The 12,013-nt window shown below is 33.3% G+C and overlaps 1 protein-coding gene across 2 annotated transcripts in view; it reads right to left on the minus strand.

Annotated features, from left to right (window-relative positions):
- Psma8 (proteasome 20S subunit alpha 8) overlaps positions 1-12,013 on the minus strand; it is a 55,770-nt gene that overhangs the window by 32,721 nt on the left and 11,036 nt on the right. For both annotated transcript variants that reach the window (XM_078030219.1, XM_005329049.4), the window contains exons 2-4: positions 10,101-10,227; positions 3,741-3,865; positions 1,458-1,580 (exon numbers count right to left, since the gene is read on the minus strand). In XM_078030219.1, the coding sequence (XP_077886345.1) occupies positions 1,458-1,580; positions 3,741-3,865; positions 10,101-10,227 (375 nt within the window). The remainder of the gene's footprint in view (positions 1-1,457; positions 1,581-3,740; positions 3,866-10,100; positions 10,228-12,013) is intronic.

Genomic DNA, 12,013 nt, shown 5'->3' on the forward strand with positions numbered 1-12,013 from the left:
ATATACTAACTTCTTTTGTTTAGGTCACTGATTTGGAAGGCACAGAAACCTAATAGATGTTAAAAAATTCTTGGCATGAAAAAGTTCTGATATTTGCAGCAGGTAAACCATACCTTCTGTTACCAATTAGATTACACAAACAGATTCAAAGATTTCATCTGGCACAAGTATTCTGGTATTTGTTGGAAGATTACAATCCACTGTTTTAGTGATCTGGTTAAATGGATTTATTTTTGTGGTACTGAGGATTGAAATCAGAGGCACTTTAACACTGAGCTACATCCTCAGCCATTTTTATTTTGAGATGAGATATCTCTAAATTGCTTAGGGATTCATTAAGTTGCTAAGTCTGGCCGCAAACTTGGAATCTTCCTGTAGTAGCCTTCTGAGCCTCTGGAATTACAGGTGTGTGTCACTGCACCCAGCTGGTTAACTGGTTTATGAAACAGTATCTTACACATATGATCAGAGTCAACCAATTTCTTAAGATATGCACAAAGACCATAGCAGTGTTTCCCACTAAACTTTTGATAAAGTCACATTTCTGAACTGTCATCTTATTCTATAAGAATATATAAAAATTCATTTCTAGAAACTGCTACTAGTTTTTCTGGGCTTTTTTATTGGATTTGAGTGCACTATAAACAATGCAGTTCGGTACAAATACAAGAATAACAATTTATTCAAGAAACAAATTACATTCCACAAATTATGTAGAGGTCATTGCTGTATACTAACAAATAAGTATATATCAGAGTTTAGGGTGCTCTGACTGACTTAGAATAGAGAACACATTAAGCATTTCAGTATGGAGTTTAAGTGCCCATCTAGTTCTTCACTAAAAGCAAAAACACTATTTTACTCAAAACAAGCATCTATATGAAGCAATACTAATTTGGAAAAAAAATGAATGCTCAATAGAAACTAGACAGTATTTCTCTTATTTGGCCATTTAGGTTTGTCAGTTAGGTCTGTCACATCTTTTCAAAAGTAAGGAAAGGATCCTGTGATTAATAAACACCAAGGCATTTCATTATCCAAAAATTGTAATTTCTGACCAGCTGACTATATTTATAAAGGTTTTGACAGTGCAAACATTTGCTTTTTAATTTTAATTTGTTATATATGACAAGATTCATTAAATTTACATTATACATATAGAGCACAATTTTTCATATCACTGGCCAGTGCAAACATTTTAATGCAGCATAATTTTGTCATGTTCCTGAAAGCTATTAAGCATTTATTTATTTATTTATTTATTTTTAAAAGATATTTTATTAGTTGTTGGTGGCCCTTTGTTTATTTTCATGTGGTGCTGAGAATCGAACCTAGTACCTCACACATGCTAGGCAAGTGCTCTACCACTGAGCCACAACCCCCGCCTGCTATTAAGCATTTAAAAGTGAAAACATTTTTTCAATTTCTCAAAAAGTATTAACAAATTGAAGACTCACTTTCCATGCATGGTAAGTACCAGAGGGATCTGTCTGATATAATCTTGGGATACCATCATCATCAAAACCTACAATTAAGGCAGAGATTCCGAAAGGTCTTCGCCCATTGCTCTGGGTATATTTCTGAAAAATAAAATTTATTTTTAGAATAACACTATTAATTATTACATACAAATTCTAATAATTAATAGAGCATTGCTATCAAAATGGTTTCCCTTCCTAATTCTTATTCTACACATTTTTAGAATTCTTTCTGGACTAATTTCAATTCATAACAAATTTTGAAAGAAATTAATGTATACAATCTATAAAATAAAACCAACTTTATATAAACTGTATAAAATTCTGTGTCTGTGTTTAATTATGTGGCTTGAAACAGCTTAATAGTAGCTTTCTTCCTGGTCTTGTCTATATATTGTTTCTATTTTCCTTTCATTTTTGCAGGGGGAGGTACTCGGGACTTACATGTTCTCAAAATGTTTTCCTATTGTGTTGTGTACATTTTGGTAACAAACTAGACTGTAACTTCTTTAATAGTAGAGAACAGTGTTCATGCCATACCCATCTTGGTTCTCAGCAAAACTGACTTCAATGAGTTGTATACTTTTGAAGCACATCCTTGGTTTACCTGGAGGAACACTATAATTGCTACTATTATCATCCAGTATCCTTACTTGATACTATTATTAACAAATATATTCTGTTCACTTATACTAAGTTATCTTTACTTAAAAACCCAAGTGAGATATTTCTTTCAGTCCCAAGACAAGGAACCCTTTGTTTCTCTTGAATAAAAAGCATGTTGTTTTTTTTCTCTCACAGACAAAGTGGCACTGGAAACCAATTATATTTCTTATTAATTCAGTGCCAGGGAACTTCCTGGATTTGTGCTCCAAGGATGGAATTCACACTGAGACTGGTGCTCCTACATGTCATACAAAAAAGCAGCCATGATAGAAAGCTAAGGACTAAAAATTTGGGCAACTTTATATAAACTGTATAAAATTCTGTGTCTGTGTTTAATTATGTGGTTTGAAACAGCTTAATAGCAGCTTTCTTCCTGGTCTTGTCTATATATTGTGTCTATTTTCCTTTTTTTTTTTTTTGCAGGGGGAGGTACTTGGGACTAAATTCAGGGGGACTCAACCACTGAGCCACATCCCCAAAATCCTGTTTTGTATTTTGAAGACAGGGTCTCACTGAGTTGCTTAGCGCAACACCTTTGCTGAGGTTGGCTTTGAACTTGTGATCCTCCTGTCTCAGCCACCCAAGCTGCTGGGATTATAGGCATGTGCCATGGTACCCAGCTTTCTATTTATTTTCTTACTTTTCAATTTTATTATATGAATTTTTAAAAAGCCACTTCAGAATTCAATGTTAATAGTTAAACTTGAACCTCTTTGAAAATAAAGTTTATGTGTTAATTCCTCTGTACTTCCTAATGTGCCTAGTGTACCTCTAGGCATGAAGTAGTTGCTCTGTAAATATACTTTAGAGGAGAAGACTTTTTACTTTTTTTTTGCTTAATCAACTTTTTGTGTGTGTGTGTGTGTGGTCCTGGGGATTGAACCCAGGGTCTTGTGCATGCGGGACAAGCACTCTACCAACTGAGCTATATCCCCTTCATCAATTTTTTTAAATAAAAAAATTATATATGCACAGGGTTAAAATAATATAAAAGAACAAAAGGTGCTCATGAGATCTATCTTCTGCCCCAGACCTTACCAGTCCCGATCCCATTGTTACAAATTTACAATTCTTTTCATAAAAATTCTATGCACAGCCTCTGCTGCCATAGACAAAATGCACATAAAACAAGAGAAAAATAATACTTGTATACATCATGATTACATTTATCATTAAACCACGTATCTATGCATGGGTTCCAGAAGAAGTCATATCTAAACTTGATCAGCTGTGTTTAGGTTCATAGGTGAAAAAAATGGGCATTTCTTTGGAAAAAAAATTAAAGAATGCTAGTATCTGTATCTCCAGAAGTATAGAAATTGCCTTAAAAGATTATAGACTTATGTTCTTTTAAGTTTTATATAATTTCCAGAATTGAAATTGACTGGGATATCTATTGATTAAGTCAATGCATTTTTATCTGAATAAGAGTGTGACTGTGAATTAACTGTGAGAAAGAATAAAGTATCTAGTAGATTAATAGATCAAATGCTTGGGGTAGCTGTACTGTTTCTATGACAGAACCTAAAACAATGGATTATTACTAGATTAGATATTTTAACTGATTTGAAGAAACTTAATAGAATATTAGCTTACCTGCTTTAAAGTTGCTATGAAGCGAGTTATATATTCTACAGTTACTGGATCTTCAACTGTAAGCTTATGGCTCTGGCACTCCACCCGGGCTCTGTTTATTACTACTCTAGCATCAGCAGTCAATCCTATAAAAATAGTCAAAATTTTACAAAAATACTTTTTTTCATTATACATATTTTCCTTCTCCAATCAAACCTTTCTTATAACATCTTTTTTCTCAATACATGACCTTTATAAAGGAATTATGATATAAGGTGTCACTTAAACATTCTGATTTATTTCCTTTTCAAACTTAATTTGATGCATTCTTTTTTGTAAAGAAAATAGTTTTCAAGATTTATGGTTTAGGGGCTAAGGATGTAGCTCAAAAAAAAAAAAAAAAAAAAAGACCCAGACATGGTGGCACACACCATAATCCCAGCGATTTGGGTTCAGCTCCTGTTAAGGCAGGAGGATCACGAGTCAAAGCCAGCCACAGCAAAAGCAAGTTGTTAAGCAAGTCAGTGAGACTCTGTCTCTAAATTAAATACAAAAACAGGGCTGGGGATGTGGTTTAGTGGTTGAGTGCCCCTGAGTTCAATCCCCAGTAAAAAGAATGATTTAAACAGTAATAATAAGCTGGATTTAATCTCCTGAAAATAAGAGTTTTACTTTATATTGTGAAACATACTTCCACTGAATTAAAACTGCATTTAATAAAACCATAATTTTTTTGGCCTAAGATCAAGATTTAAAAATCAAGATGTTGAAACAGAAAAAAGAAACTTTTTTTTCAATGCTGGGGAAAAATCCAGGGCCTATAACATGCTGTGCAAGTATTCTACCACTGAGCTACAACCCAACTCTAAATTTTTTATTTTGAGACAGTCTTGCCCCATTGGCTGAGCTTGTCCTCTTCCCTCAGCCTCCAGAGTAGCTGGGATTATAGGTGTGCACCACTGCACCCAGCCAGAAAAAGAAAACATATGACTTTGCTTTTACAGTATCAAAATGTCTTGTGATTAGTTCTCAATACTTCCATAAGGAAACAGATGTGTTCTATCAAAGGAATAACAAACTGACTACAAACTTTAACTGATAAAATGGTCACAAACATTTGTATTAAGGATTTATTTAGCATTTGACTTTTATTTCGCCATTTTCTTTCCCCACTCTCTTAATACTAACTAGATTGACAAAAAAACAAAAAAACAAAAAAACAAAAAACACAGTTTTATAAAATCTTTCTCACATAACTATCCATCTTTCATGGATTCCCTTCAACAGAGTTTCAAAACCTATTTCTAGAAACCTGAAAGAATCTGAAGACAGATAATGTTAGCTAACAATGAAGAAACTGTCTGAACCTCTGTTTGCAATCCCCCTAACACTCATGTAGGGTGTGAATCATCATCACATACACAGTCAAAGAAAAGAAACCAATTCTCTTCTCTTTGCGAAACTTATTTAAGATAAAGAAACAGCAAGAGATTGATTAGTTTACCCTACAGATGAAAACTTCAGTCAGTTTGCTTGGCATGGTGGCACATACCTGTAATCACAGGCACTAGGAAGACTAAGCAGAACGACTAAAAGTTCAAGGCCAGCCTGGGCAACTCAGCAAGGATCTGTCTTAATTAGTCAATTAATTTAAAGCAATGGGGATGTAGTTCAATGGTAGAACACTTGCCTAGCATACAGGAAACCCTAGGTATAATAGTCAATACTGCAAAAAATTTAAAACAAACAAAAATCTTCAATTAGAAATATAATCAGATATGTAATTTTGTATTGGATCAAATATATGATATGTCATTGTATTGTCTTGAGCAATTAATAAATTTTTTTAAAAAGGAAATATAATCAGATATGGTATGCCAAAGTATTTTCTCTTTAGAACGTGAAATGTGATACAAAACTAAGTGACATAAAGAAGTAGTAAATATAACTGATTCAAAGAAAAAAAATCAATGATAAATTTGCCAAACTTTATAAGTAATACAGTTTTATATGTCTGTTTTGAATATAAGTAGCAATTATATCCATCATTTGGTTAGGCAAAAGAGAACAAATTCTATTTGGGGAAAGCATTTAAAATCATAATTTCATTTTGTTTAAAAGCAAGCCACACATAGAACAAATGAGCTCTCAATTTATTTTAAATTTATACCACATTATCTTGAAAATACTATCATCATATAAAATTTATACAATGGAACTCCATATGATACATAATTTAAAAAGATTCTTTCATTCTTCTGAAGGTTTGTTTCCTAAACATTTAAAGCACAGTATAACAATATCAACAAAATGTCATTTTTTTCAAAGTGAAACTATATTTTTTTATATATGCTCACTATAAACTAGGAAACAAAAGCTACCATTCCAAAATTCATAAATATAATTATATTATACATGTTCTTCTGTAACTTGCCATTTTATATTATAATTGCTTTATATTATACATGTATATTCATATAAATATAAAATGGATACTTTCTTAAGCTAGTACATATTTTGCCACATCCTTTCTTGTTATTTATTTATTTAGGTACCAGGGATTGAACTTGAGGGTGCTTAACCACTGAACCACATCCTCAGCCCTTTTTATGTTTTATTTTGAGACAGGGTCTTGCTAAGTTGCTTAGGGCCTAGCTAGTTTGCTGAGGCTGGCTTTGACCTCATGATCCTCCTGCCTCAGCCTCCTGAGCCACTGGGATTACAGTCTTGTGCCATTGTGCCTGACCTTTTTATATATTAACCATATATGGTACTACTAGTAGTAATAATAATATCTGTTCAACACACGTCAGACATCTTTTTTTTCTTTTTGGTACTGGGGATGAATTCAGGGACACTTTGTCACTGAGCCACATCCGGAGATCTTTTCATTTGTTAGAGACAGGGTCTCACTATGTTGCTTAGGGCCTCACTAAGTTGCTGAGGCAGGCCTGAAATTTGTGATTCTCCTACCTAGCCTCCTGAGTCGCTGGAATTACCACTGTGCCCAGACACTATTTCAATGAATCATATGTATTACTCCCTTAATTCTTGTAACAAATCAATGAAGTACTCAAATGGATGAGTAAAGCGAGGAAAGGGGCATTCAAGTACTCTGTCCATAGTCCAGGTATAGTAGATAACGAAGTCTGGCTTTGAACTCAGTGGGAATAAGGACTTCAGAACGTTTGTGTTTGTGTTTTGGTACCAGGGATTGAACCCAGGGGTGCTTAACCAGTGAGCAACATCTCTAGCCCACGTTACTTTTTATTCTGAGACAGGGTCTCACTAAGTTGATGAGGTTGTCTTTGAACTTGTGATCTTCCAGCTTCAGCCTCCAAACTGCTGCAATTACAGGTGTGCTCCACCATGCCCATTTGTATTGAGGTCTTTTTAAAAAGGTACTTATTTATTTTTTTTTAGTTGTAGTTGGACACAATATCTTTATTTTTATGTGGTGCTGAGGCTCGAACCCGAATGTGCTAGGTGAGCACTCTATCGATGAGCCACAATCCCAGCTCTGTATTGAGTTTTTAAATCAAGAAATATGAGACCTCCAGCTTTGTTCTAAGATTGGGCAATTCAGGGCCATTTGAGATTTCGTAAATTTCAAATAGATTTTATTAAAAATATCATTGGGATTTTGATAGGAATGCCACTGAAGCTGTATACTGCCTTGGATAGTACTGGTATGTTCATAATAAATTAAGTCTTCCAGTTCATAAATGAGGGGCATTTACTTCTTTGTTTCTTTAATTTCTTTCAGCAACATTTCATATTTTTCAGCATAGAAGTCTTTTACCTCCTGTTAATTTATTCTAAAATAGTATCTTATTCTTTTTGATGTTACTGTAAATGAATTCTGTGTATGTGCGTGAATACAGATTGAAACTAGGAATATTCTGCCTCTTAGTACCATCTCCTGTCAGAATTTTGAGACAGTTCTATCTCAAAATAAATAAAGAACTAGTAAATGGTGCTTACTAGTTCTTTATTCGAGACAGTCTCTCTAAGTTGTTACAAGTTGAACTTGTGATCTTCCTGCTTCAGCTTCCTAAGTAAGTAGGATTAAAGGCATGCACCTCTGTGCCTAGCATGACAAAATTTTTTAAAGTTACTATTCAAATTTCTCACTGTTAGGTTTAGAAATGACTGAATTCTTTTATATCTTTTTTTTTTCTTTGCTGTACTGGGAATTGAACCCATGGCCTTGAGCATATAGGGTTAATACTCTACGAGAGCATGCACCTGATTTTTTGAGTTTTGATTTTGTGCCCTGCAACTTTGTTCAATTCATTATTTATAACAATATTTTTGTGTGGAATTGATAGAGTTTCTACTTATAAGATCACAATGTCTGTAAACATTTTACTTCTTCCTTCATAATTTGGATGCCTTTTGTTTCTTTTTCATGCACAACTACTCTGAATAGGACATTCATTACTATATTGAATAGGAGCAGAGCAAAAGAGGCACCCTTGTCTTATTCTTGATTCTGGAAGAAAAGCTTTTCAGTGTTTTACCAATAAGATGTGGGTTTTTCATATGTGATCTTAATTATGTTGAAGTAATTTCCTTTTATTCTGTAGTTATTGAGTGTTTTTTAAAACTTTTTTGTAGTTGTAGATGGATAGCATGCCTTTATTATTACATGTTATTACTATGTGTATTTTTTTATGTGGTGCTGAGGATCGAACCCAGTGCCTCCCTTGTGCAAGGCAAGTAATCTGCCATTGAGCTACAGCCCCAGCCCCTATTGTCTTCTGAGGAGTATAATTTTGAATTTTGTCAAATGCATTTTTCTGTACTAAATGATAAGATCATGTATTTTTTCCTTGAATAGTCTTTTCCTGTTAAGATGATGTATTTTATTGATTAGTTTTCTTATGCCAAACCATCCTTACACTCCAAAAATAAATTCCACTTGGTCATGAGGTATGATCCTTTTAATATGTTGAATTCAGTTTGCTAGTATTTTGTTGATATTTTTATATCACTGTTCATCAGCAACACTGTTTCTATAATTTTATCTTCTTGTAGTATCTTTGCTTTTGGCATCTTGATAATATCAGTCTCATAAAATTAATTTAGAGGTGTTCTTTTTAATTTTTTGGACAAGTTTGAAAATGATTTATTAATTCCTCTTTAAAATGTTTGGTAGAATTTACCAGTGAAGTCATTAGATCCTGGACTATTCTTTGTTGGGAATCTTTAGTAACTGATTCAATTTCTTTGTTATGCCTATTGAGATTTTAAGTTTCATATTGAGTACTTAAAGGGATCTGTGTATTTGAAGAAATTTTGTTGGTATACAATAGTACTCTCTTAAAATCCTCTATTTCTCTAAAATTGGCAGTAAAATTCCCTTTTTTTCTTATTTTGATTCAATAATGGCCATACCTTCAAAACCCATAAATTCTTATTTGTATATTTAAAGAGTTTTTACAGATTTCACCAGTTTTATATGCATTCAATTGCATGTATATGTGCATATTTGTAGTTATACTTACCACAAGTATAAGTTCATTTAGTTAGGTATGGCCATTGAGAGAGACTGGGTAAAGTTAAAGTGAACTTTCCTGAGATTTTTGGAAACTTTTTGGGAATCTATAAGTATTTCAAAATAAAAAGTTGATAGTTAGAAGGTGCAGTGGCACACACCTGTAATCCTAGTGGCTTGGGAGACTGAGGCAGGATGATCACAAGTTCAGAGCCAGCCCCAAGCAACTTAGAGAGACCCTGTCTCAAACTAAAATAATAAAAAGCGGGGCTGAGGCTGGGCTCAGTGGTAGTGCACTTGCCTGGCATGTGTGACACTGGGTTTGACTCTCAGCACCATATATAAAGAAATACAATAAAGATTTATCAACAACTAAAAAAATAAAATAAAAATTTTTTAAAAATGAATAAGGCCAGAGATGTGAGTTAAGGATTGAGCACCTCTGGGTCCAATCTCCAGTATCCCCCCCAAAAAAAGTTTATAGTAGCTAGGTATATAGCTTAATGTTAGAGTGTATACCTACCATGCATAAAGTCCTGAGTTTAATCCCTAGCACTACAAAAACAAAACAAAGTGCGTGTGCGCACACATACACACACACACACACACAAACAGCTTAAAAGGAGAACTGCTCCCTAAAGTTCTAAGTAGTTAAAATACTTCTTCTAACATTTATGCTTTATTATCAAAGCATTATCATAAATCCCAGTTTATAAAGTCACAATTTTCTTTTACAAATGTTATATTGTTTGCTTTCAATAAGCTATGAAGTATAACTATATAAACTGCATATATACAGCAAATTGCAGTAGTAGGGCCAACTGTGTTGCCCCACTGCACTAGACTACTATTATGCATCATTATTGTTGGTCCATAAGTACCTGCAAAAGCCATGCAGACATGATCATCAAGAGCACAAATTTTCCTCACAGTTCTTTCATCTTGAAGTTTAGCAACAGATTTTTTTTCTACTCCAAGCACAACTATATTGGTGCCTCTAATTCCAACCTGTTGAGTCATTAAAAAAACAGTTAATTTGAAACTTAAGACTGACAAGTTATTCTAATAAATGACTTTTCTTTAAGTATTCAATAAAATGAGAAAAGCAGACTTCTAGGAAAATAGTTGCATAGATACTAGCTTATGGGAGGCCCATTCCCTAAACTCAAAGCAAAGAAGATGGGTAGAAATTGCAAAGAAAACACCACCACTGAGAAACTACATGAACACCCTAATCACACACAACGCAATTGAAAAAGTACTATCTAATTATAGTACAAGTTTAACTAAAACAAGATGGTAATCTATGTGAATTCCTTATAGAGTGGCAATAGCAGAACTGATAATGAAAGTAGTTAAAAAAAGAAAACCTGAGGTATACAAAATTCTGCAAAAGCTCTCTCATGTATCTCACAATTTGGAGGGATAGAAATTGGAGGTTGTTGTAGCTCCACTCCAAATACACATGTTGAAATCCTGATCCCCAAAGTGATAATATTAGGCATTCGGGCCTCCTGGAGATAATTAGTTCATAAGGGTGGAGTGCTCACAGATTGGATTAGTGCCTTAGAAAAAGATCCAAGGAAGCTCATTTGCTTCTTCTACCTTGTGAGGCCAAAGCAAGTAGGCACCATCTGTGATGTAGGAAACAGGTCCTCATCGGACACTAAATTGGCCTTGATATTAGACATCTCAGTCTCTGGAATTATGAGAAATAAACTTCTTAGTTTATAAGCTAATCAGTTTATGGTACTTAAAGCCAAATGTGATGACATTAAAAATGCTTTATATAACAATGCAAAGAGGTGTTCTCTGAATCAGCATTTTTGAAGTATAAGTACACAATAGATTAATTAGAAAGACAGACTTGAGATTAAATCTTTCAGTTAAGTAAAACATAGACAATTTTTCAAGGCATTTGCTTTTATTGTTCCCTCATTTCATTTAAATCTGTCTATCCAAGAGACCTTTCCTAATCATCCTAAGATGATCAATGCTCTCTGCATATCCCATCTTCATCGAATGGACAAATGTTTAACTTTATATACTATAGGTACTCTTCTCATGGACATTATAACAATTTAACATACATTATGACTCAAAAACATCCCAGCATATTCCCCAGATTAAAACAAATCAAATGAAATTTATTGATCATAAGCTATTTCTATAACTCTCATCTAAATAATTTAACTCCCAAGGCAGATTATTTAGAAAATGTTGATAATAAATATATTAATATTAAAGTCTTTGGGATATGGCCAAAATTATGCCCAGGAGAAAATTCATTATCTTATGTATCTAATTAAATAAGAAAAAAATTAAAAATAAAGTAATAAAGCATTCAAAAAGTACAAAAAATTTCAAATATTTAAGCTTAGCTAAAGAGGAAAAATAAAGAAGCAAAAATGAATGTTTAAGGAGAAAACAATAAAATTGATAAATAATACCAAGAGTTTTTTTAAACAAAAGAAATCTCTCTATTAATCTAACCATGAGGACAGAATAAAAGAAATGTATTCAGGGGCTAAGGGTGTAGCTCAGTGGTAGAATATTTGCCTCGTATGGGTAAGGCTGCCTCACACGGGTAAGGCACTGGGGGTTTAGTCCTCAACACCACATAAAAATACATCAATCAATCAATAAAAGGTTAAAAAAACTATTTAAAAATGTATTCAAATGTGAAAAAGTAGCAATTTAAAAATTATAGCAATAATTTAATAAACTTGAAAAACTGAAAAGGATGACAGGGAAAAAATAAATCGACTCCAGAAAAGACAAAGCTGGGGTTATG

Source organism: Ictidomys tridecemlineatus, chromosome 13 (assembly GCF_052094955.1).
Source record: "Ictidomys tridecemlineatus isolate mIctTri1 chromosome 13, mIctTri1.hap1, whole genome shotgun sequence".
Classification (NCBI taxonomy): Eukaryota; Metazoa; Chordata; class Mammalia; order Rodentia; family Sciuridae; genus Ictidomys; species Ictidomys tridecemlineatus.